The 27,798-nt window shown below is 41.5% G+C and overlaps 1 protein-coding gene across 1 annotated transcript in view; it reads left to right on the top strand.

Annotated features, from left to right (window-relative positions):
• The window catches only part of GRIN2C (glutamate ionotropic receptor NMDA type subunit 2C), a 191,503-nt gene that overhangs the window by 161,119 nt on the left and 2,586 nt on the right, over positions 1–27,798 (top strand). The window contains exon 12 of the mRNA XM_089654919.1: positions 21,436–21,668. Within this exon, the coding sequence (XP_089511045.1) occupies positions 21,436–21,668 (233 nt within the window). The remainder of the gene's footprint in view (positions 1–21,435; positions 21,669–27,798) is intronic.

The following is a 27,798-nucleotide window of genomic DNA, read 5'->3' as shown; positions in this document are numbered from 1 at the left end:
TCCTCTCTCTCCCTGTGACAGCAGGGGAGAAGACCTCCTTACAAGCTGTCACAGGGCTCTACCCACACAGCCGCGTCATTCATTCATGCACAGAGTTCTGTGAATGAATCAACTACAAGTGCTAACATCCTTTGCAGCGGAACTGTCACTACACTGTTGAGTGCTGTGATTCTACTTGTCAGTGTGTATCTGCCTGTCCGTACACTGACAGTCTGCAGGAGTTCTGCATGACACCAGCGATCCAGGACCTCAACCTTAATGTGCACCAACTAGGACCCCACCAAGCAAGCAGGAGAGTTGTTGATATATCATGGGGTGATAATAAAGGGAACATTATTATTATCTACAGTACATATCCATCTTTAAAGTTAAACCTTGTTCCCAGTCATTGAGAACCCAAAAGTGAATTAGCCCAAATTCTTCATAGTCTATTTCAGCTGGTTTTGGGAAAGATATCTCAGTTCGGAAATTGGTGATTAAACTCTGGTCCTGCATGACATTTTAGGTTTCATTCTAAAGTGGTACTGTGCTTGGTCATTTGCCTGAGTAAATAACTTTTGCACACTCTTACTGTTATTTCTTTTGTGCTTGTATTATTTTTACTTTGATCTCAATACAATACAATACAATCAGAGTACTGATTCACCTTAAACTGTATGAGTACTTTATATTCCAGGACCAGGGGATTCCCCTAGTCAAGGTCTTACCATGGTGTCTGTGACGAACGCCATGCCCGACCCCTGCTCTTCTCACCAGCTCATGACAAAGGACCAGCCAATCTCACACCGCGCTGTCACTTGTGTATCAACAACACTCTCAGTTACACCCTGCACAAAGATTTTCCAGCTCGCAGGACCACAATCTATGTGCCAGCAGCTTGAGAGCGAGTTAAATTAATTAGGCAATCAAATCTTTAAGCTACCACCACCCCTTTTTTACTGAGGCGGGGAACTCATAATCTTAGCAAGAATAAATATGGAAAAAAAAATTATTTACACATACTGTCACCACAAGCAGGTATATTCAGAGATCTGTCTGTCAAGAGACAGGGATTTCTTTCTGTTTGCATGGAAAGCCTTAGGGACTGTTGAACACTTTTCAAAACGGGGTTTAATGATGAAAAGGTCAAAATGGTGCAAATAAAATATTTACAAAAAAAAGGTGTTACAAGGAAATAAATAAACCATAAACCAACAGAGAAATAAAACGTAGTTGAAAATGGAGAATACTTGCAAAGTCCTTGGTTTTAGAGTTCAGTCAATAAGCAAGGTGTTCTCGGCTTTCATAACTTGACAGATGATCCTTTGTTGATGGTAAAATGAGAGCTTTCCCATAGGTCCTGTCCAGGGGCGGACTGATCATTTGGAAACTCGGGCAGTGCCCGAGGGCCTGGGGTCAGTAGGGGGCCCCATGAGATGCCCCTGGTATCTTATTCATAGGCTTTTTTGAGTTTGGGCAAGGACACAGGGGCCCCATGATCCCCTATTGCCCGGGGGCCCCATGAGTTGTCAGTCCGCCCCTGGTCCTGTCATTCCCTTTTTCTGTTGTATCAAAGGGCTTTTAACATCCGGTTTAAGGGATGGGTGGTGGGAGGTCACCACATTTATGACCAAGTCCCATATACAGTTTCCTATAAGTATTCATATTTCTGAATACCTACGGTTTACAGTCAGCTACCATGCAGATTATTGTCCAGTATGAATTTATCTTCAAAATGGATATAGATATGACAGGATATCTATTTCTCATAGGAGCTGTGTGGAGGCCTAATCCACTGTGCTACCTCCTAGCATAGGGGTGTTTGGGTTCAAAATGCCACCCAATAACTGAAGGATGGAAATATGGCTATATTCTGGCTGTGCTGTAATGATTTAATGCATTTTGACATATGCTGAAGTTTTAGAATCTTGGCTGATAAACCATCTACCAGAAATGTGTATTCCACTAGAGTATTTATGACCCAAGGTCTGTTAGGTGTCTGGATTGCTCAAGCCTGCAAGGGTAACAGTTTTATTAGAGTTTTATGACTGGAATTGTGGATTGAGTAATGGATGGATAACAAGGTCCTAGCATCAGTTAACAGTTTGTGTATTGCACCAGAGGCGCCCTGAAGAGATGAAGAGAAGGGACCCACTGCTACTATTCACCAGCTTGTGCTATAAACTGTCATGGCTGAATCTGAATAACATGGTGTCCTTGCACTACAGCTTTGTGAGGGCTCAGTACATGTAACCATTATAGTGTAAGCAGGGGCTGTGCTTCCAAAGGACAAGGGGGCACTCTTTACGTCTGGAGAAAAATAAATTTAATCTCCAAACACGGAAAGGTTTCTTCACAGTGAGAGTTGTGAAAATGTGGAATAGACTCCCTCAAGAGTTGGTTCTGGCCAGCTCAGTGGATTGCTTCAAAAAAGGCCTGGATTGTTTCTTAGATACACAGAATATAACTGGATACTAATATTTATAGGTAAAGTTGATCCAGGGAATATCCGATTGCCTCTCGGGGGATCAGGAAGGAATTTTTTTCCCTGCAGGAGCAATTGGGATCGTGCTTTGCTGCATTTTTTTTTTTGCCTTACTCTGGATCAACTGTGGGTGTAGGATTATAACTTTTTTTTTTTCTATAGTTGAACTGGATGAACTTTTGTCTTTTTTCAGCCAGACTAACTATGTAGCTATGTAAGCTCAGAACAGACAGGGAGTCCAAAAATACCCGGTGGCTCTTAAGGGGGTAGGGCTACATATATATATATTTTTTTTTAAAGGTGAACTTATCCTTTAAAGTGGTTCTAAAGTCACAAGTTTTTTACCTGAATGTATTACCTGCATTAAGGTAAAAAGACTTTTACTAGGTGTTTGCTTCCTCACTCTCCCTAAATACTTACCTGAGTCATGTATCGACCCGTCTGCAGCCATGCTGGTTTCTGGTCTCACAGGGCAGATTTATAGCAGCGGAAGCAATTGGCTTCTGCTGCTGCCAAACAAATCCAGTGAGGAGGGAGTGGGGGGGATGGGTCTGAGCTGCGCTGTGTGTATCTATGGATGCACACAGCCCAGCTCTGGAGTGAGCCTGCATGTGTATCCCCAAAGCACATGGCTTGCTATGGGGGCACACGCAGAAGAGGAGGAGCAGAGAGCATCAGCAGGGAACCTCAGAAGAGGAGGTAAGGTGCCACTCTGTGCAATACCAGCGCAAAAAGTAGGTAAGTATAAACCTCTTTTTTATTTTAGGTAAAAACATTGGAGCTTTTAGAATCATTTTAAGGCTTTTTTTCCCCCCTCTATTTTTACCTAATGAAGTGATCAGTAACACTACTGTCCAAGGGTGACTGCACTCTGAAAGATCAACAGGCCCACCCTTAATCAGCAGCATTGTCAACATACAAATTAAAGCTGAACTCCAGCTAACACATTTTAAGCCGACACAGCATTTTTTTTTCCTTTTGGGATAAAGGTTTTACATGAATGGATAAAAGCTGATCACTGTAAGCAGGGGCAGACTGACAACTCATGGGGCCCCCGGGCAATAGGGGATCATGGGGCCCCTGTGTCCTCACCCACACTCAAATCACACCCAAAAAAACCTATGAAAGGTACTAGGGGCATCTCATGGGGCCCCCTACTGACCCTGGGCCCTCGGGCAGTGCCAGAGTGCACGACTGGTCAGTTCGCCCCTGATTGTAGGCATTCCTGGCAGTTTTAAATGCTTTATCTCAACCCCTATGCAAAATGCATGCAATGGGCCCTCATAATTTAACCTCATCACATCACAGTGCATAGATGTGAGCCAGCCACATGGAAAGAATGGAATTTCTACTTCACATTTTCGTGAGGTAAAAATTACGTGTTATACTGCAGGAAAGCAGAAATTGGGAATAGGCCCTTGGATTGTCTGTATCCCCACACCAACTCTATAATATTTGTGCTAAAAGATGTCCTTTAACTGAAATATGTTTGATCAGATTAGCTAAAACCACTTTAACTGCAAGAACCTTCTGTGCCATAATGCGGTATTCAGCACAATAAAATGCGTTCCATCTGCAGAAACCGTCTCCATTTCTATGCAGAGCAGAGCAGACAGGATAAAATGAAAAGAGAGCACAATAAAATGGCTGCACAGCTTTGTCCGTAGAATTTGAATTCCTTGTAAATCATGCATACATTTCAAAATTCTGTGGCCATCCATCACAAACACAGAGTGGAATCAATTTATATAGAGCAGAAAGCACTCACCAAACTTTATTTCACTACTGCCATTTGTAGGAGTCTTTGACAAATGGCAGTCAATTACGTTTAGACAAACACCATGCATAAAGCTGAAAATAAAATCTTCATGTACATTCAGTAATGTGCTGATTTTCAGGACTGTAAACAAACATTACATTGCTTATGATCAGCAGGAAAGAAATCCTTTTACCATTAGGTTAAAGGGAATGGGCCATTAAGGAAAAAACAAAAACATGTTTCTGCCAAGTTACATAGTTGCATAGTTAGTCTGGCTGAAAAAAGATAAAAGTCCATCCGGTTCAACCATTAAAAAAAAAAAGAACTTATAATCCTACACCCACAGCTGATTCAGAGGAAGGTAAAAAAACCCAGCAAAGCATGATCCAACTTGCTCCTGCAGGGAAAATTCCTTCCTGATCCCCCCCAAGAGGCAATTGCATATAACCTGGATCAACTTTGCCTATGCATGTTAGTATCCAGTTATATTCTGTGTATCTAAGAAAGAATCCAGAACTTTTTTAAAGCAATCCATGGAGCTGGCCAGAACCAACTCTTCAGGGAGTCTATTCCAAATTTTCACAGCTCTCACTGTGAAGAAACCTTTCCGTGTTTGGAGATTAAATTTATTTTTCTTAAGACGTAAAGAGTGCCCCCTTGTCCTCTGTGATGACCTCAAGGTGAATAACTCTACACCGAGTTCACTATATGAACCACTGATGTATTTATACATGGAGATCATATCCCCCCCTTAATCTCCTCTTCTCAAGAGAGAATAAATTCAGTTCCTCTAATTTTTCTTCATAGCTGAGCTCCTCCATGCCTCTTATTAGTTTGGTTGCCCTTCTTTGTACTTTCTCCAATTCCCCAATGTTCTTTTTGTGAATTGGTGCTTTAAAACTAAACTGCATATTCCAGATGAGGTTTTACTAATGATTTGTGCAGGGGTAAAATGATATCTCTCTCTCTGGAGTCTATACCTCTTTTAATACAAGAGAGGATTTTGCTCGCTTTAGAAACCGCAGCTTGGCATCGCATGCCATTATTAAGCTTGTGATCTACCAAAACTCACAGATCCTTCTCCACCATTGATTCCCCCAAAGTTATTGTCTATGTTGCGTATAACAAACATTTATAGCAGAAGTCCAGATTTTGTGCCACCCCAACCCCCTGCCCTCCTCACCTTCCTTGATACCACCTTCAAATCTATTTTAAGAAAAAAATATGTAAATAACTTTTTCCAACATTCTTAGGCCAGTCAGGTGACCTTACAGGCCCTTCCTTGGTGGTGGGAATAGGTGCTCCCTCCTCCTGGAATAATAGCATGCAATGACAAGTGAGCACCACTTAGTCCGAGATTACTCTAAACTCAGGTTGCATGACTATGCACCTCAAGTGGGTGGGTCCATTACAGCCTGGGTTCACAAGGCCCACAACTGGCTGGCCTATATAGTCTCCTCAACCCAGCTTTCCCCTAGTGTTCTCTTGGGATATGGGGAGGTTGGCACAGCTACATACAATACATTATTCTCTATAAACCAGCATGCCAAAGACCCCATCTAACCTGATCTCATATGCATGCAGGTTTGAATGGGGGAAAATAAATGTGAACAGCAAATGTACGTGCTGTACACTTTTGGCTTTCACCTGCCACTCTTCAGTAGCCCAGGAGTGCAGAGAAGGCTGTACATCTTACTTCCTCGCTGTCTCTGTTTAACAACCTATTGAATGGAGATCAAATATTATGCTTTACCAAATAGTGGATAAAGTCTTCCACCATAATTATCTGGAACCAGTAAACTATTAACCAGCAAACAATAGTTGAAGTTTTGAAAGGTATATAATGTATAGTAGGGAAGAGCTGAGTGCTCGGTCTGAACCTAAGTTCGGACTGAACATTCTCTGTTTGGCCTTTCAGACAAATCCTGAACTTTTGGGACATTCCAGCAATATTGTTATTATTTTATTAAATTTTTTTAACGGTTCGGGGTTACGGTTGGGGGTTATTATTTATGTATTATTACATAGTATTTATTTATGATTATTTGTATTTATTTGTGTATTTATTTTACATCTATTTATTAATTTATCATTAATTAACAACTAAATAATAATAAATAATAAGATAATAAATAAAATATTAACTCTCAACCCAAACCCCAACCTCTAATCCTAACCCTAATAACTCTAACCCCTTACCCTAGCAAAAAACAAAATAATAATAAATGTATAATAATAATAATAATAATAATAATAAAAAAGAAATAAAAGCTGATGGAAAGCTTAAAAAGGCAGAAAAACCTAGCAACAAATGATACAACAGGTGATATTTTATGTATTGGCTAACAAAAAAAAATCAAAGCTCAAAAATGACTAGAAAATGCTGTATGAAATTGCGCAAAAACGCTCAAAATTGCAATGAAATATGCACAAAAAAATCACAACAAAAACGGATCATTTCCCTGAGCCCCCTGTCACTATTTGAACAAAACGCCCACACTGCCATGTCATTCATTTACAATTTCCTGTGGATGCACAAACTACAACTACCATGAGCCTTTGCAGTTGACAGCTTGTAGTACTGATGAGCGGCCTCATAGTTCAATCAGAAGCCCTGCAGCCTATATGAAGGTATGGGCTGTAAGCTTCAGGGCTTTTCTGCAGGAGTCTGGCATTCTACCCCTGATCGACTGATCACGAGTGCAATGTTTTACAGGCTCCTTAGGGGAAAAATAATAAATGCACAATTTTTTTCCTGCAAAAATATGTGCATTTATTATTTTTTCTCAAAAGGTAAACTTATCCTTTAATGGGCTCCGAGGTTGAGGAGGAAAGAAACCGGAGCCTAGAGGGAGGGGACACCAGGTAGGGAGAACCAATTGGCAGTGATGTTCCTGAACCTGCAGCATACTTCCAAGTTGGCTGTAGCGATGAGGAGGGAGGGAACGATGATGAGGTCTCTGACCATACATGGGTACCCAATAGAGCAAAGGTGGTAAGCAAGGCAGAAGCACAACCCCAGTGAGGCAAGATGTCATCCTGGGACATTGGCAGAGAAGTGGATTGAGAAGCTACCGTGTTCCACTGTGGGTTAGAGCTTCACAGTTGAAGGATACTGTTGTTCCCTGGCCTGCCTCCCAGACCTCACTTGTGGTGGACTTTTTTAACACTTGTGCAGCAGGCTACCCCATTGTTATTTGCAGTCTCCTCCTCCAGCGCATCAGGTGTTGTCATTTGCGCGCCGCGTATGAAGAGGCATCTGACCTCTCATCATGCAGCTCTTTGAGAATAGGGAAGGGAAAGGGAAAGTCACAGAGCTCATTCTACCCTTGCCGAGAAAACAGAGGATGAAACATCTGGAAGATGAACTACAGAGGATCCTGTGTCACTCATTTCCAGAGGCTTGCAGGATAATGTCTCACAGACAAGGTGTCTCCAAGACTCCTGATGATGAAAGGATAGATACACATTTCATAACATGTTACACCCATATTCAGGGTGTAACATGTTAGGAAAGGACCGGCCCCCGATTCCCTGTTTTGACAGTTAGCAGAGGATCTTCTCCCCCCGCTAACTTTTAGAAATTTTTAAAAAGTGGCCATGCCGGGATACATCTACCCAACTTTATCACTCATTCATTGTACTCTGTGAATGAGAAAACTACAAGTTCCGACAGCCTTTGGCTGTTGGCTTGTAGTTCTCAATGTACTCCTATGGCGCTGTTGAGTGCTGTGGTAGTTCATTGAGTCTTCTTGTCAGAGTGTATCTGCTTGCCCATACCAGGTACAAGCATACAGATACATTGACAGGTCTGCAGGAGTACTGCATGGCACCAGCGATCTGCTGATTGCTAATGGAATGCTTTACAGGCTCCCAAAACAAAAAAGCAGTAAATACACATATTTTTACCTGCAAATGTATTATTTTTTGTTAAAAGGTGAACTCATCCTTTAAAATATTTTTCAGTCCTCGGTGCCTAAGGTTGTCTTCTGCCAGCCCCTATCATCGGCAGCTGAATCACGTGGTGGTTGGTAATCTGGGGGCAAAAGCAGATACAGAGATCCTTTGAATGGATGATCCCCTCTACTACTGAGTCACAAGGATGAACCACTGGTCAGAACTTGCACAGTATGCAGCTGAGCTGCTGGACTGCCCTGCAGCCAGCGTGCTCTCTGAATGTGCATTCAATTCAGTGGGGGGCTTGGTTACAGACAAAAGAGTGTTTGTCCATGGACACTGTTGACTAGCTAACATTTGTGAAAATAAACCAAACTTGGATCAGCAACAGCTACCAAGCTTCTGCTGCAGATGCTTCTGAGTAATTACTTGGGGGATCCTGTTGCCCTCCTACTTTTTTTTCATCCAGAGCTGCTCTTTTCACTGTTGCAGGCCACAAACAAAATCCCACATGCTGCTACCATGCTGGGTGTGCTCATTCTCCATGAGCATACCCAGGCACTGTTAGTAGATCCCACTTTCTGCCACTATTGACATCCCTGCCACTGTTGTAGGCCTGCTAACACTGCAGTCTAAAAGTGGGGCGATAGCTGCTGTTCTTTGCAACAGCAATATTAATGCGGCACCCACAAATTTTAGCAGCTGTGACACAGTTGCAAATGCTGTGAATTTTGCTTAAAATGATTAATCCTGTAACCTGAGAGATTTTTTCTCTGCGGGATTATGGTGTTTGGGCACCATCCACATCTAAAACCACATTTTTTTGCAGCTATTTAACAATCACAAATATGTCAATATTTGTTAAAGCAATGTCCATTGTGTACTCTGTAAGAATTTTTCTGTGGGCGTATGGTGTTTGGGCATCATCCACACCAAAAATCCAATTTTTTCACAGCTATGTAACAGTTGCACCTATATGAATGTTCATTAAAGCAGGGTCCATCCTGTGCTTTTCAGGATTTTTTCTGTTGGTTTTATGGTGTTTGAGCACCACCAATGCCTATCGCCTAATATTTTCGCAGACATGCGATGTCACAAAACATACATTGTTTGGCCATCCTCCCCACTGCAAGAATTTTCTTTTTGGGCTATGGTGCTTTGTCTCTGCATGAATTATGCAAAATTTACATTGTAAAAAGCCTCCTTCATGGAAGTAGAAATTGCCCACTTTTGGGGCATTGGTAAATACTAAGTTGGCCATTAATTTTTGGGTAAAATTGCAGTGCTTTATTATATAAAATGCACAACACATGCTCTTGGAACTATGAGGCTTTGATGGCAGATGGTATGTTGTTTATTTTTTTAAGAACACATTTGAAGCCTTTCTCATATGCCAGCTTTAGCTCTTACAAATTGCGACCTGTCCAAACAGGTATTTTAGTTGTGGCTAAAAGCTGTGTGCTATTTCCATCCTCAGTGTAAGCAAAAATACAGTATTTCTTTTTTTCCAATGCTAAATGTCTGATGAAGCTCTCAGAAATAGTGGCCATTAGCTGTGGTGCAAACCTGTATGCTATTTCCATCATCAGTGTTCAAAAAAGTGTTTCAAAAGATCAAAACCTGCACAATCTCTCAGAAATTGCAGCCTATCCAAAGAGGCTTTTTAGCTGTGGTGGACACCTGTATCTCCATCCTCCGTGTCCAAAAAAGACACTAATATTTATTTTTTACAAATGATAATTGCCTGTTCAATCTTTAAGAACTTGTGGCTTGTTTAAAAGGCTTTCCAGTGTCCAAAAAAAAAAACACAATTTTTTTCAGAAGCTAAATGCCTGCTCAATCTCTCAGAAATTGCAGCCTGTTCAAAATTGCTTTCTAGCTGTGGTCCACATCTGTATGCCATTTCTGTTTGTCAAAACCACTGTGACTTAAGCTCCTGGAGGGGCCTGGGGGCAAGCCTCCTTCCCACTAACTGTGGACCCAGAACTAAGAAGACCCACCTCTTGGGGCTCTCAGGAACCTTTTTCCCAAGAGGGTTATATCACTTTCCTGGGTACCTGGTAGCCATGAGGGACTGTTTCTGGGACCCCCTGGCATACTGTGCATAGATCTATTATCCTGGAGCAAAGTGTTATGTGCAGGGGGTGAATTCCAGCATATGTGGGCTTAATAAATGTTATTTTCTGTTACAGGTTTTCTAGCATCAACTATTGGTTGCTGTAATTTGGTTTAGGTGATAAGCTCTCAATTTGTTTAATCACCTCCAGTTTCCAGACTGCTAAGTGCCAGGAAGGAATACATTGTTTTCTTGTGTTTGTTTATTTGTTTATGTAATGTAATTTTCTCCTGGGACTTGTAATGAGAGTCTAAGAGGAAGGTTTTTGTGTATAACTGCAGTCCTGCTTTACTCCAACATTGGTTCTGTTTGATGCTTAGGGTAAAGTTGCTATATTCCTCCAGAGTGGAGGAAGCTGTAGTTTGGTGAAGATACCCAGTTGGGGTGTCAGTCAGTCCATCACACTATTGTTGTTGTTCAAAAAATAATTTGTTTTTTTAGAAGTTAAATGCCTGCTCAATCTTTTTGGCATGTTCCAAAAGGCTTTCTAGCTGTGGTGAACACCTGTATGCAATTTCCATTATCAGTGTTCAAAAAAGAGACCTACTCAAGCTCTCAGAAATTGCAGTCTGTCCAAATAGGCATTTTAGCTATGGCGCAAACCTGTATGCTATTTCCATACCTGTATATTTTTTCCATTATTGGTGTAAGGAAAGGTTTTTTTTTTTTAAGGAATGCTAAATTCCTGTTCAGTTCCTTATAAATTGAAGTCTGTCCATACTTTTTAATACTTCTTGCTGCAAAAGTGTCAAATTTTTTCCATTTTTAGCCTTCCAAAGAAGAGACAAATTTTAGGTTTCAAGGCAATCTGATTTTTCTCACTTCTTCCAAAATTGTGGCCTATATGAGAAATGCTTCAAAAGGTGTCCTTTAAAACGGATCCATTTTCAATCTTCCAATTTAGAAAAGTATGTATAATAATGTTTTATAATAATAATAAATAAAAACCTTCACATACTGCGTAACACTTAAAAGCTTTATTTATCACTATAGCATATCCAAATACACACTCACATGTGACAGGTGCCAGACCACACCAAGTATAAAATGCCTCCAATGAACCTCCAATTTCTTAAGATTTCGGAGGTTGTGAGTTTTTTTATTTATGAGGAATACTGCTGATGAGGGGTGCATTTGGAGCGAGATATTAACATCCATCATTCATCAAGTTGATCTTCAGTGCCCATTGTGGGACCAAAAGTGCAGTTAGACCAAGCATATCATATGTGAGGTCGCACTGCTGGAGGTGAGCAGACATCTGGTGGAGGAATTGTGCATAATTCTTTGGTTGGAGCACTCGGTGATCACAGGAGGAAGGAAAGTCTATATAAAAGCATCTTTGTTTGGACTTTTATATTATCATCATTTACATTATTTATTATTATTAATTAGCATATTGAAGTCTTATGATTTGTAGCGCTGCACTTTTTTAATATTTAAATTTTTTTTATATTTTTGTGTTCTTTTTATATGTAACCTGCCTGCTCACTCAATCTGGAATAGTGTAATTGCAAAAAGGCTTCAAGACGTCTGCATGAAAAGTTTACAATTGTTTAGGTGTACTGTACATTCTGAGAAAAAAATACATTGTGATTTGTTTATCCCAAATCAGGTCTGCCAGGTCTCCCTCAGACATAGAATCTCAGAAAATAATAAGTACATACTGTCCATTTTGGAAATCAGTTCAGATTTTCTGTCTTGTTGTTCTGAAAACGTGCACTCTAATATATATTTTAGGTCGATAAACCTGCCTAGTCACAGCATGTGGCTTGTCAGTACAATATTTCTGGCTCTCAACTGGGACAGAATAAACTGATTTTTTTTTATCTAAATAAAATGTGCTTCATCCCTCCTTCTGACACAGTGGCTAAGAAAATATGCTTGCTTAATAGGCAGTGAGTCTGCAATATTTAGGGCTTTCGTGTTTGAAATATTTTATCCTAAGGGCCAGTTCACACCAGGAGCGGACTGACAACTCATGGGGCCCCCGGGCAATAGGGGATCATGGGGCCCCGTGTCTTTGTCCACACTCAAAGCACACCCAAAAAAGCCTATAAAAAGGTACCAGGGGCATTTCATGGGGCCCCCTACTGTCCCCAGGCCCTCGGGCAGTGCCCGAGTGTTCGAATGGTCAGTCCGCCTCTGGGTCACACTACAGAAATGCACTCCATTTGCATTCTGGATATGTTTTTGCTTACAGTTCACACCACACGCAGTCCTGGTGCAGTTTTGATGCAGTTTGCTATGTTCCAGTATGGTTCTGTGCAGAATCAATGCAGCATGTTCTACTTTTTTTTCTGCACCTAGAACTGACGGCACTAGTGTGAACTAGGGCCATTGGAATACATGGAAAACACTGTGCATGCATCTTGATGCAGAAAAAAAGCACATTGCATCTAGTGTTAACTAGCCCTAATTGGTTTTTCTTGGAAAAATTTGACTCATCTCTCCCTTACGTTGTTTCCATTGGCCCTAATGAAATTGCTTGCATGATCTCCAGTTACTATGTAAAATGATTTGCTTTGGTCTCTGCAGAGGTGAGGCAGTTGCTATGCCTCACAATGCCATATTTATAATTTGGACTTGTGGTTGGCACACAATACACTGTGTTCCCAAATATATGATCATAACAAGCTCTGCTCTCTATTTTGTCCCTGTTTGGCAATGTATATGATGTTGATATCTTTAGCTTTTGTTTTTTTAAAGAGTGTAACCTATGATAGCTTTTTGCTCTGTAAAGCCCTGCTATTGTGCACACCACATGATGTTAAGAGACACAAAGTGGCAGTGTCCTGCAACTCACACACTTGGGAGAAAAGCTTCATGGACTTTGTAAGCTGAGCGCAGGACTTTGCTGTGAGATAGCGAATTAAAAGACTACATTTCCCAGAGGATATGGCATGTAGGCGAGGCAAATATATGCAGGAACAGGAAGTTCCAGGAACAGGAAGTGAGCTCAGAGAGTTGAAAGGAAAGTGTGAGGAGAAGATTGTGCAGAACGCTAGAAGACTGGACCAGGCAACAGAGCAAGAGAATGGAGGAAAGGGGAGGAATCGCTAACCGATGACATCGACGACGAATCTGGAGGACCACTCTGTTGACCGGTGATCTGGAGTGCTGCTGTCAGGAGCGATCGCTGAAAGGAGGAACTGCAGGACCGTTGGGGGCCCCCCACCTACAGAAAGACCACCATTTACCTGAATGAAGCCACAGATCGGGTGATAGGGTTCCATTCTTAAGCCCTATAAGTTGTCACTGGCAGTCATCAAGTTGGCCACTCTCTACCTAGTTACTGACACTGTTCACAAGTTGGACATGGTCAGACCTAGTTCACCCGGCCTATTAGCAAACACACTTACAGCATAATCCAGTCATAAGAGCCTTCTGCAGTGTCTGCCCCACTGTAGGCCAATCCATATCACTGCTTCTTCTGCAATTGGCCAACATTTATTAGGGGACATTTATTAAGGGACACATTTCATTGTTGCCATTTGCTATTGTGGCCTAAAGAGGAATTAACTCTTACCACCAAGTTCTTCTGCTCGCCCATAAAACCCCCGTTTAAAATCTGCATCTCATCTTTATAATATGTATAAGCGGGTTTATGGGTGGGGATTGTTCCGATTCTGTTACAGCTGGAACCTCCCCCGTTTTTGTACATCGTTCATGTATGGGCTTGGTTTGGAGGTGGTAGTTCATTCCGATCATTCCTAGTGATTGTTACTGCCCCCAGCCTTGCCCATACCAGTCACAGCACCAATGAACTGGAACACTGCAGCTACGGTCAATTAGGTTTTAGAAAGGAGCTGATGGGTGCTCCAAAATGATCGTGCGTTCCAGGGTGGTTCCGTTCTGGCTTCCCTGTCACTTCTGGCTCCATGTCTGTCACGATCCTATTCAGCTGTGGAATTCAGCAGTCCTTTGCTTACTTCTGCTTGGTTTCCATCCTTCACACCACTTCTGGATCCGTATGCCGAGGCCTGTCACTGACTACAAGCACTCTACCTGTATACCAATGTGAGTGCAACATTGATAGTTTTAATAAAGTGTTTTTAAACTGCACATATAGGAACCCCCTTGTGCTTTTTCTTGTCAGAATATGGTGTCACTGATGCTGTCCTCAAGAGTCCTAATGTTGTGTAATTCCAAGTAAAACTTTTAAGGTATTTCCCAAGCATTTTTATTATTTAATTGAATTGCATATGTATTATGTTGCCCTTTGAACGGTTCCAAAATTGTCTCTCCTCATTGAACAATAACTTTTCCAGTTATTTTTGTTATGATACATGTCCTCTAGGTCAATGACCCCCCCCCCCCCCATGCTTTTTTTTTCTCAATCCATTGATCTTTATCTCGACTGTATCCATTACTGAGAGTTAAAGTTTGACTCATATTGATTTCAATAGAGTTCGGTTTCCCGTTTCGAACTTAGGTAATGTTTGCCAAACCGAACCGAGATACATTTGAATCATCACTACTGTATAGTACAGAACAGAAAGGCCCTCTATAATGACCATTGATGCATATTGTTTGACGTAACCACTTTGATGCTTGGATGTAATCATATGAACCTTAAAATGTTACTAAACCCAGGACCCTAAATTCACTATATCTGGTCTCCCACAGTACACAGAACATGGAAATGCAATTATTTTAGTAAATACAAACTGCTAAGTACCTCTTCTCATCAGCAGTATATAGCAGTCTTGTGACCTCTATCAATATCTAGCAGAGCACAGATTAAAGCTTGTAAGAGGAGTTTTTATTCTGATTGTCCTATGAGGCTGACTGACCCCTTACCCTCTGGACAGTGCTAATTGGCCTGTGCTGATCAGATGCACATAAGAAAAAAAAATCCTCTCTAGCAGTACACACCAAACTGAGCATGTGCAAAAGGCTCTGTTCTATCAGCAGATGTATTGGGGACAATAGAAGAAGAAAGGATCAGAGCAGACAGGATTAAACAGCCTTTTACACAATGTGGAGGATTAACCCTTTAGATTCCACAGTGAGTATAACAAGCATGATTTACTGCTTACACAAGTGGGTTTAATAACACTTTAATTTCTTTGAGTAATGTATAAAACAGAGTGGCGTAATAGTGAACTAATATGGCTTTATAAAACATAGATCACCATAGATAATCACCTATGGATGTTGTATGTGCTTTTTATGGCACTTTGCAAAAGTGCTTTATACAGTTCCTTATACAGTTTAGTGGAATGTTCGAGGCTGCAAAGACTACAGGAGTTACTGATGTATGTACTGTATATGGGTTAGGAATAGGTTAAAGAACAGAAGACAAACAGCTATAAATAAAATGTATTCAAAATAGATTGGTGTTCCTCACAAATCAGTATTGACCCCAATTCTTTTCAATCAGCTTGTATAGCCCAAGGAACTGAATAAAAAGTATGCAGCTATTTTTGCCCATGTCATAAGATTTTGTTAATGTATTAAAACCTAGCATGCAAGTGACAAATTACTGAAGAACCTTAACATGACATGATGGCAGGTTGAGCGGTTAAGTGGCAGATAAAATGTTATGTAAAATTATGCATCCACGATAGGTATAGCAGAAGCTTTACCTTCATTCTTTAAGTAGAATACAGTTAAGCAAACACAACTGGAAAATACTCGGGAATACTGATTAATACTCAATGCCTAACAGCAGTTGCAAAAGCAAAGCAAATCTTAGGTGCTAAACATGATGAAGCAATGTGTGGTCCCTATATAAGTCTTTATAAATCACTCATGGTATGAGTTACAATTTTGGGAACCGCAATGTATGCATGACAAAGAAGACGTGAAGATTGACCTGCTAAAGAAATACTGTAACACTTTCAATTAAACAGAGCTGTTTCACTTACAAAGAATATTTAGAGCTGAATATATATATATAAAATATAGCAGGGCTTAAAATTCCCACTCGCCTGCTCATATTTTGCGAGTGGAAATAACATGGGGGCGAGTGTTATTGTTGGCTACTCCTTGCCCATTACTGACCGATCCTGCACCTTCTATCACTCCCTTTTCTTTTACCTATCAACTGTACTCTGTATGATGTTCTCCCGCCTCCCCCAGTACTTGTGTCCTGTGGCTCGTCTAGCTGTCTGTATCCGATGGCCACTCCGGCATCAGATGTTGCTATGGTAATGTCGGGCACATGCGCACCCCCTCACACAACCTCCTCTCTGCTCCCGGGACCGGAAGACAGACTTTCCGGGATCCCAGAGAACGGGGACGGACAGGAGGTGCAGGTAGCCAGGGACCGCTCCATCTCACATTACATAGATTCGCTGGAAGGAGCAGAGCACATACTGTCCTCACCAAGAGCAAGACCAGACCCTGCCCGCTGCTTGCTATCATGCACATCCTGCTGGCATGGAAGGTATCATACTGAGCATCACACACAGCAGATGGGTCCTGGGACAAGGAGGCACAGGAGGAACTGCAGACAGCGTTTGTATCAGTGGGAGGAATTATACCCTGTCATAGGTATCAGTAAACGTAACAATACCCCATGCTTGGTGTCAGTGGGAGGAATAGTGCCCCACGCTTGGTGTCAGTGGGAGGAATAGTGCCCCATGCTTGGTGTCAGTGGAAGGAATAGTGCCCCATGCTTGGTGTCAGTGGGAGGAATAGTGCCCCATGCTTGGTGTCAGTGGGAGGAATAGTGCCCCACACTTGGTGTCAGTGGGAGGAATAGTGCCCCATGCTTGGTGTCAGTGGAAGGAATAGTACCCCATACTTCGTGTCAGTGTGAGAAATAGTGCCCCACGCTTGGTGCTAGTGGGAGGAATAATACCCCACGATTGGTGCCAGTGGGTAGGGATAGTGCCCCATGCTTGGTGTCAGTGGAAGGAATAGTACCCCATGCTTGGTGTCAGTGGGAGTAATAGTGCCCCACGCTTGGTGCCAGTGGGAGGAATAGTACCACACGATCGGTGCCAGTGTTAGGAATAGTGCCCCATGCTTGGTGTCCATGGAAGGAAGAGTACCCCATGCTTGGTGTCAGTGGGAGTAATAGTGCCCCACGCTTTGTGTCAGTGGGAGGAACAGTGCCCCATCATTGGTATCAGTGGGAGGAATAATGCCTCAGCTTTGGTATCACTAGTGCCTCAGCATTGGCTTCCCTAATGATGTAAAATTAAAGCTATGTTAGAATTGCAGTTTTTTATATTTTGGACTCTTTATTCTAAAGAAGAATTTAATTTCATAAGCTTTAGGGGGGCGTGGTTGGGGGCAGGGCTGGTGCAGGGTTGGGGGAGGGGGTGGGGTTGGAGGCGGACCTGGGCAAGGTTGGGTGTGGCAACTGGTGGAGAGTAAGGTTTGTGCCTGGCTAGTAGGTCTAGACTCGAAATTTTAAGCCCTGTATATATATTACATAAAAAATGCAGCGCTAAAATGACAAAGTGACTGACATGAGCACTTGTTTGCGCTAAAAGTGATAGCAGTATATATGAAGTGTACAGTCAAATAATGACGCATAAATGGGTGAAAATACACAAGTAAAAGTGACTTCAGTGTATAATGAACTATTATTCTGACATAAATTCAATAACATCAAAAGTCCTAAATGCTAGCAACTATTTTACGGTCACTTTTTCTCCATTTTATATATATAAATATATATATATATATATATTTATTTATTTATCTATACAGTTTGGCAGTAGGGATGAGCCAACAATTTGATCTCAACCTTGGATCGGATATGCTGCTCTGTGGGAACTAAGCATCAATATAGAAGCAATATTTCTACTACTTCTGTATACGACAGCTTCAACCTGTCAATGAATTCTATGGTAGCTGGCACCCACTGTGCTCCTAGCAAACGCTGCTGTCACCAGTACATTGCTTACATGGCCAGGAATCCTAGCCACATAAGCAAAGGTTGGCGATAGCTGTGACATTACAGCCCAAATATGATCTATGGCCATATTTTGGCAATGGCATTGACTTCATGTGGCCATGGTCATATTTTGGTAAATGATGTGTCTCTCAATATATGTCTGCCCCTTACCCTATATAGCTGATGACAGCTCAAGGAACTGTCCTTTAGCAAGCAGTACCATCCAGATTGGTTGTGTGCAGGGGCGGACTGACCATTTGGAAACTCGGGCACTGCCCGAGGGCCCGGGGTCAGTAGGGGGCCCCATGAGATGCCCCTGGTACCTTTTTCATAGGCTTTTTTGAGTTTGGGAAAAGAATTTACAACAAGGGACATTTTTGAGGGATGTTTGATGGCACAAGCTCCGACTGAACTCCGACAAGACCCAACCCCCCTTTTCAAATCCTGGCAAGACCATGCTTCAATGCTGCGTACTCCAATCAAGTAAGTACCCCCCCCCCTTTTCCTCTTGCATAGGCTCCCACCCAAAATACACGCTCCGCCTTATCTGCACGCCCCAGTCATGCTGGCCCTCCCTTTTATCTTCGCTCAGTCCAGGCCTTGACTGATTGGTTGTGTGCAGGGGCGGACTGACCATTTGGAAACTCAAGCCCGGGGTCAGTAGGGGGCCCCATGAGATGCCCCTGGTAACTTTTTCATAGGCTTTTTTGAGTTTGGGCAAGGACACAGGTATTTACAACAAGGGACATTTTTGAGGGATGTTTATCTTTTATGAAAGACTTGTCAAACATTTTTTTTTATGAAAGACTTGTCAATCTTTTTCTTTTCGTGAATAATTTCAGGAAACCATGTAGAGGGGGCTGGTATCTGGGGGCCCCCCTTATTTTTATAAAGGAGGTTTTCCAGATTCCAATAAGCCACAGGCCATCAACATGGGGCAAGAATGCACCCGCTCCCATTCTGAGGGTATGTGGCCTGGTATGGTTCTGAAGGGGGGGGGGGGCACACTCATACTCCCCTTTCCTGGCCAGCCAGATTTCATGTTTGGATTGCAGGCCTGGTATGGATTTCTTGGGGTCCTCTTGCATTTTTTATTGTTTTTTTGTGAGACACACCCCTTATAATCTATACTAGACTCAAAAGGACTGGTATGCATTTTAAGGGTTGAGACACTACGCACATTTTTTTTTTTAATCAATCTTGCGGTAAAATTGCTAAAGCAAAATAGATATTTACAAATAAAAAAAAGATATTGTTTAATTTGCCAGCAAAAGACCCCTCCAAAGGTCCCCTAAATATTATCCTTTGTAAATGTCAGTCCTTTAAAAAAAAATCACTGGAATTTTTTAAAAATGTTGTTGCACTGGTACATTCTCTTTTTTGACAATTCTTTGACCTATTAGCTCAGAAATTGGGAATTCAGTTTTGATTGATTTCAGTAGAACCCTGCTTGAACTGAACCCAGGGCACTTTGGCTCATCCTTATGCAGTGTATACATGTGTAACCGTTTTGTATCATGCTTCACTGCATACAGTTTTCGTAAGCAATTACAAAGTTTCTTACCTGTGATCCAGTAAAAGTACTCCCTGTTGCAGTCTGAAAAATGTTAAGCCCTGCTTTGCTATTACCAGCACCATTGACAGCATGATGCCTCAGTTGGCCATTGGTCTGCCTATGAGGTCTCTGCATGCCTTCTGCAGCTCTGATAGGCAGCCCAACAGCCAACTGAAGAAAGTAGGCTGGCAAAGTTGCTCCTAATTACAAGTCAGCAGCTAAGCATTGTGAGCCTTAAACCAGAAGACATATTGCAACTGATTCACAAAAATAATTTGTTTAATATGCACTGTTTTATTGGGCAACTATGTGGCAAATGAGATTTAATGTTGATAAATGTAAGGTTATGCACTTGGGGGCTAAGAATATGCATGCATCATACATACTAGGGGGGGTACAACTGGGAGAATCAATGGTGGAGAAGGATCTGGGAGATCTGGTAGATCACAAGCTTAATAATGGCATGCAATGTCAAGCTGCAGTTTCTAAAGCGAGCAAAATCCTCTCTTGTATTAAAAGAGGTATAGACTCCAGAGAGAGATCGTTTTACCCCTGTACAAATCATTAGTAACACCTCATCTGGAATATGCAGTTCAGTTTTGGGCACCAATTCACAAAAAGAACATTGGGGAACTGGAGAAAGCACAGAGAAGAGCAACCAAACTGATAAGAGACATGGAGGAGCTCAGCTATGAGGAAAGATTAGAGGAACTGAACTTATTCTCTCTTGAGAAGACGAGATTAAGGGGGGATATGATCAACATGTATAAATATATCAGTGGTTCATATAGTGAACTCAGTGTAGAGCTATTCACCCTGAGGTCATCACAGAGGACAAGGGAGCACTCTTTACGTCTGGCGGAAACGAGATTAAGGATTTTTTTTTTTTTTTGAACTGGATGGACTTTTGTCTTTTTCCAGCTAGACTAACTATGTAATAAAGCTTACTACAATAGGACATGCCAAACATACTGCAAAGTAGATTTCAGGTTTAACCATTTTGCTGCCATAACCATTATGGATGCTGGTTATTTGTTAGCTTTTTTCAGTCTCGGCTGTCAGCTTTCTTTTAAAAGTAGTTTACAGCAGTCTGATCAATTCTACATGTACTATAGTAAAGTGCCACTATCTGACCCACACCCAGGAGCTCCATGGCCCTGATAAGCATTGGAGCAAACACTGTATGACATAAAAATATTCTACTAATATTAGAAATTTATAAAATATTTGGTGGTTATGTATAATAAGTTGGGTTTTTAAGTTAATTTACATTATGTACATGTACATGTGCATTTTAGTATGTGTGCAGAAAATGAAAAAAAAATACTCTGGCAGTGAAAGGTTATTTATACTTTATCTTTTTTTATTGGGAAGGGATAATTAGCTATGTATAGAATATAGAAAGGAGATAGTTAGTTATAGTAAGAATGATTTTGTTGTGGTTCAGATGTGGAATGCCCTATTACATAAAATAGTAATGGCAAAATCAATAACATATAACTAAAAATAGACTGGATGCTTTTCTTACTATTAATGGTATCTGCGAATATAAAGGATAGTGTTTTAGATATTTGACCTGGGGAATTGATTTGACTGCTGCTGAGGGTCAGGAAGGATTTTTCCCTGGGGTTGCCCATGGGGTTTTGTATTGCCTTTCTCTAAACTACAATGTAAAACTAATCAAGTTTGTTAGAGGTTGAATCACATGGATGTGTCTTTCATGAGCTATGTAACTGTTTACTGACAGCTAAAGATCTATTCTTAACAAACTATGACTGTTTTATGTAAGGTGAAACTCAGAGACTGGAGACAGTGTGGTTGTCCGGCATATGCCAGAATGAGAAGAATGAAGCTGTGAGCAGTAAACTGGACATTGATAACATGGCTGGAGTATTCTACATGCTGTTGGTTGCTATGGGTTTAAGTCTGTTGGTCTTCTCATGGGAACACCTTGTGTACTGGAGGATGAGACACTGTATACCCAGACCTTGTGTGGAGCAGACCCTGCTTGGAATCAGTCGGGTAAGAAAAGTGAACAGATTTCAAAGGAGGTTTTTAAATGTACAGTGTTTTTTAAAAATATATTCTATTGTTTATATATTATGCTCAGCACTAAAAAATTATTCAGATATTGTTGTATTGCCCATGTGGTTGAACAAAGTCTGTTGGCTACAGAGCCCAGTAACCCAATTTGACATTTATAAGCACAATGGGATTATTAACCTTCCTGGCGGTATTCCCAAGTGTAGCTCGGGGTAAAGTTTCAGTACCACAAGCGGTAACCCCGAGTTATACTCGGGCTTACCATGCGGATCTGTTCTTCACTTACCTTGTCCTGCGCTCCCGCGTTGTCCCTCCTGCAGTATCCCTGGCAATGTAATCCGGCAGATGCCGGCATCTGTCATCTGGGTTCCATCCCCTGCGAGTGTCGGGACATACGGGGGACGGAACGGCGGGAAATTTGAAAATGACAAAAAGTGACATTCACTAAATACACTAAAATCACATAGTAAAACATTACTGTACCAAACCATTTCACATACATTTTGTCCCTAGTGCTTTGTCCTGTGCCCTGCCTGCATTTTTACTGTTCTTTCTGCCTGGAAACTGAGAAATGCCCATGGCGTCCAAAAAGCGTCCCTTTAGGTCAAAATCGGTTTTAGACCAGCTAGAGAACAGCGATAGTAAATCAGAACCACTTGCAGAATTGAGTGATAATGGTTCGTGGGGAAATTCGACACTGAAAACGATTTTGCGACTTTGCTCAGTGACGTGCGAACTTGGCGTTCTATTTCAAATTTCAGTGTTTTTGGTTTGATTACATTATTGAATTAAATTTATTATTATATTATTATTTTTTATGATTATTTATTAAATTATAATTTATGATTTTGTGTTTCAAATTGTAACATACCCGGGATGTTTACTAGACTCTTGTTCGGGCAGATTTCAGTGAGTTATTCCTAAAAATGACAGGCCTACAATAAAAAAAATATATATTTCCATGCAAAAAAATGTAGCGCTTTGAGCACAGAAATATGGTCATACCGCTAGGGAGGTTAAGTCCTCCCTCATCTGTTCAAACAGACCTGTTTGATTTATTTTAAGAAAACCTATTGTGCTCCTTGACATTAGTTCCCTGTTCTGTTCTTTTTTGAAAATCCACATGGCCCCATGACATGACTGCACCGTTGTTTTATGCCCCATATTGTGGGTTTGTGTGTATTAGGCAAGCTGCAAGAGAGTGACAGCTTTGTCACAACTTTGTGGGAGGGGCAGATACACAAGATACTGTGGAAAACGTCTGCTGGAAATTTCTAAACACATAACAATCTATTGAGTAACTGAACTGAAGTTTTTCTTCAATGCAAACATTTTGAAATTGTGAGTAAAAAATAGTGCATGCAAAGCTGAAAACTGTGTATCTTAAAGCAGAGCTCCAGTCAAAATAAAAATAAATTAAGGTCAGCAGCTACAAAAACTGTAACTGCTGACTTTTAAAAAACAGACACCTGTCCCTTGATACAGTGGGGCCATCCTGTGTCCCCAGTGCCAGCATCTTCATTGTGGGCACTCGGCTGTGACAGCTTGCGGCCTGACAGCTGGGTACCCACTGCGCATGCGAGAGTAGGGCTGTGGTTTGTGAGGACAAAATAGAGCTTTCTTTTGTTGGTATTTAATCACCAGTGGGTTTTTAATTTCTTGCTAAATAAACAAAAAAAACCATTTACATTATAGCATTTTGCCAATAAGCTATTTTTCTTAATACACTGTGACCAAAATTTAAACTGCTACATTTCTTTGGTAAAAATAACCCAAATCAGTGTATATTATTTGGTCTATATGAAAGTTATAGAATCTACAAGCTATGGTGCATATAATTGAAAATTAACCACACCTGATGTACTGGCTGCCTATATCATTCTTACTCCTAACATGCCAGGACATTACATATACCCCCAAATGACTCCTTTTTGGAAAGTAGACAGTCCAAGGTGTTTAGTAAGAGGCATGGTGAGTTTTTTGAAGTTGTAATTGTTTTCCACAATTCTTTGGAAAATAAAGAAGTAAATAGTTCTTTTTTATTCACAAAAATGTCATATTAACAAGTTATTTCTCACACACGGCATAGGCATACTTGCAATCACACCCCAAAACACATTCTGCTACTCCTCCTGAGTATGACGATACAACATGTGTGAGACTTTTTCACAGCTTTGCCACATAGAGAGGCCAACATCCAAGGAGGTGTTTTAAAATTACATCTAATTTCCTAACTATATCACATTTTTGAACACCCTGGAGCACCAGAACAATGGAAACACCCACAAAATGACCACATTTTCGAAAGCAAACACCCACTTGTGGTTTTAGTAGTGCAGTTCTCAGCAGATGATGAGTGGGAATGGTATCTCGCATGGTCAGTACAAAGATCAAGGCAGCGAGCAGGAATATGGTCCATAAACAGGCCAAGGTCAGTACAGGCAGCAGGCAGAGGTGTGGTCAGGTTTGACAGCAGGCAGAGTCATGGTTAATTACCAGGCCAGGGTCAGATTGCAGCAGGCAGAAGCATCAAGCTTAGGGACTCGGTAAGGTAAGACCTGGACATAGGGGTAGAGGCTTCTTCCCACCCAAAGCTCTTCAAAGCCTCTGGTCTCCAGACCCTAACCCAGGAATTACAATACCCAGAGAGAACCAGAAAGTTAGTGTTCTCCACTCTACTCTGGAGCCCCTCATATACATGAGACCCCATGTTATCTTGAATGCCACTAATACAGTGGCAGGGCAAAAGATCAGTCCAGGTGGCAGGCATAAAACATGGTCAATTCAGGTGGTGGGCAGAAACATAGTTAACAATTCAGGTGACAAGCAGAGGCATTGACGATAAATGGTCCAGGATCAGTTTAGGCGTCAGGCAGAGGTGTGGTCAATTAACAGGCCAAGGTCAGTTCAGATAGCAGGCAGAGGCATGGCCATACAGGAAAATAGCAGATAGCAGACACTGGAGAAATATCTACACTTCACCTATACTTCACTGATAGTGTAGTGATGTATGATAGGTCTGGAAGCACTCTCCAATATAGAGGCCTGGCTGGGAGGGACATTAGGGACAATAGTATCGGGGGTCACAGTAAATCCTGTTACTGGAACATACACAACATTTTTGGGGGGTTTGCAGCCTGTGTGGGTAAGAGGGAGGATATCTGGGAAATGTCTTTTATGAAGTCTGCTCACCGAATCAGAGCACATTTGTTCAGGGGCATGGCCATCCAGATAGAGAAGGGCTGTTACAATATCCTCTTGGTATTTCAAGGCAGGCTAGGGGTCAGCCATATGGGATTTAAAAGCAAGTCTGGAAGGTTAGTTTGGGCCCTACTTCTTCGTGGTGGGCATAACGTCCTGCTACTAGTACCTGACCTATTATCTGGGAGTGCTGTGCTGCTTGTACTCGCCATTGCACCAGGATTTACAGCACTGCTGGTGGATGCCTGCTTCTCCTCAGATTGCCTGAATCTCTTTGTTGAAACTCTCTTCTCTTCAGAATCCGTTACTGACCCACTGCTTTAAACTGGCTCATACTCAGAATCTGAATATGAAAGCAAGAGTTCCCCACTACTCTCATCCATCATACTCAGTATTTGGAATGCCTCCTCACTGGTGTACAATTTTTTAGAATGGTGTTTGGATGTTTATTGCTGCACTGTTGGTATTATGACAGATACTGATGCTGCACTTCTGACACCATGACAGATGTTGATGGTGCCCCGGTGATGTGACAGATGTTGGTGCACTGGGACACTGGGGAAGATGCTGGTGTGGTGTGAAGAGAAACAGAGTCGATCAATTGACAGGAACTTTTGTTTACATTTCATGATGGCTGTGATCAGAAGGGCCAATCACAGTGCCCATCTGCCGATCAGTGATGCGCTGTGTCCAAAGGAAACAGGCATTGCTGGAGCAAGCATCTGCAAGCCCCCAAGGCCATTACAGAGGCTTGCTGTATAGCACTAGTGGCTAGTCTCTGTTCCGATTGAACCCTATTTATAACCACACTCTGGTATCAATTCTTCAGCCAAACTGCATATCCACTGAACCACCCAAGGGTTAAGTCCTAGCGTGTACAGCATTTGTATTAGATCATTATGTGGAACTGTATCAAATGCCTTGCTGAAATCAGGATAGGATGTCCACAGCACCACACTGGTCCAAAACATTAGGGATATAGTCCACAAATCCAATCAGATTAGTCTGACGTGATCTGCCCTCAGTAAAGCCATGCTGCTTTGGGTTTAGCAAGTTGTGTGTTTTGAATTAATCAATGATTCTTATTTTTAGGAGGGATTCCATTAATTCACTAACACAGATGTTAAACTCACTGGCCTGTAATTTCCAGCTTCTACCTTGCTACCCTTCTTGTGAATAGATACAATATTAGCCAGTCATGAAGAACTTCTCTCATTAGAAAAGACTGATTTAAAAATCAATTATTGGTCCAACAGTTATATCTAGAACTTTTCTTAGAATTCTGGGATAAATACCATCATAGCCCATTGTTTTATAAAGCTTTAAATGAGCCTGTTCCTCTGCTACCTCTGTTTCTAGAAATCCCTAAAATAGTTACAAAGTTAATCTGGTTGAAAAAAGACATATGCCCATCTAGTTCAACCATTAAAAGGGGGGGAGGGGGGAGAAAAAAAATTATACACAATCCTATACCCACAGTTGATCCAGAGAAAGGCAAAAACACGCAATAAAGCTTGATCCAATTTACTTCAGCAGGGGAAAAAATTCCTTCTTGATCCCCCAAGAGGCAATCCGATATTCCCTGGATCGACTTTACCTATAAATATTAGTTCATTAGTTCATATACAGTTATATTATGTGCAATTAGGAAATAATCCAGGCTTTTTTTTAAAAAAAACAATCTACTGGCCAGAACCAGCACTTGAGGGGGCCTTTTCCACATTTTCACAGCTCTTACTGTGAAGAAGCCTTTCTGTATATGGAGATTAAACCTTTTTTCCTCCAGATGTAAAGAGTGCCCCCTTGTCCTTTGTGATGACCTCAGGGTGAATAACTCTACACCAAGTTCACTAAATGAACCACTGATGTATTTATACATGTTGATCATATCCCCCCTTAATCTCCTCTTCTACAGAGAGAACAAATTCAGTTCATCAAATCTTTTCTCATAGCTGATCTCCTTCATGCCTCTCATCAGTTTGGTTGCCCTTCTCTGCACTTTCTCCAGTTCCCCAATATTCTTTTTGTGAATTGGTGCCCAAAATTGAACTGCATATTCCAGATGAGGTCTTACTAATGATTTGTACAGGGGTAAAATGATATCTCTCTCTCTCTGGAGTCTATACCTCTCTTAATTCTCTTAATGGAAAACCGCAGCTTGGCATTGCATGCCATTATTAAGCTTATGACCTACCAGAACACCCAGATCCTTCTCCACCTTTGTTTCCCCCAGTTGAACCCTCCCTAGTATGTAACATATATGCATATTCTTAGTAACCAAGTGCATAACGTTACTGAGATACCTTTCAAATATGTATCTAAGTTATCTGCTCTCTCTTGTATGGATCCATTCCTCCATTATTCACATGGATTAAGTAGCTTTGTGCCCCTCATTTCTTCTTAACATGGTGTCAAGGACAGAAATCTTTCTTCCTTGTGTCCTGTTCCTAAGCACCCATAGCAGATTGCTTTACACTGTCTGGATGTGGTCAGATCCATCAGGGTACCTCAAAGCTACAATTTCTATCTGGAAGACGAACTCCCTATTTATCCTTCCCTCAGGACCTCATAAGGAACATCTTGCTTCGAGATCCACCATTGCTATGTGGATAAGACAACACATCTCAAGAGTTTACGATCTAAAGGATAAAGTATCTCCTGCACTAATACATACTGTGCTGTACATACAGACAAAAGGACTTTGACTTACCTGTAAATCCTGTAACATAGGGAACAGTATAGGACACAGGACCCTCTGGTTCCATGTTACTCTGAATGGGGTAGGGGGATTGTCAGGGGGTCTGTTTTCAAAACGTTTGATAGTGTCCTATCACCTGAAGGTAGCAGCCTATATCCCATGATCTCTGAATGTCCAGCCTGTGTCCTGTAATAAAATGCAAGAACAGAT

The sequence above is a fragment of the Staurois parvus genome, unplaced genomic scaffold, assembly GCF_062004578.1.
Source record: "Staurois parvus isolate SC_StPar_1 unplaced genomic scaffold, SC_StPar_1.0 ptg000813l, whole genome shotgun sequence".
Classification (NCBI taxonomy): domain Eukaryota; kingdom Metazoa; phylum Chordata; class Amphibia; order Anura; family Ranidae; genus Staurois; species Staurois parvus.
The sequence above is the reverse complement of the archived record's forward strand: the minus strand, read 5'-3'. Positions and strand labels throughout refer to the sequence as shown.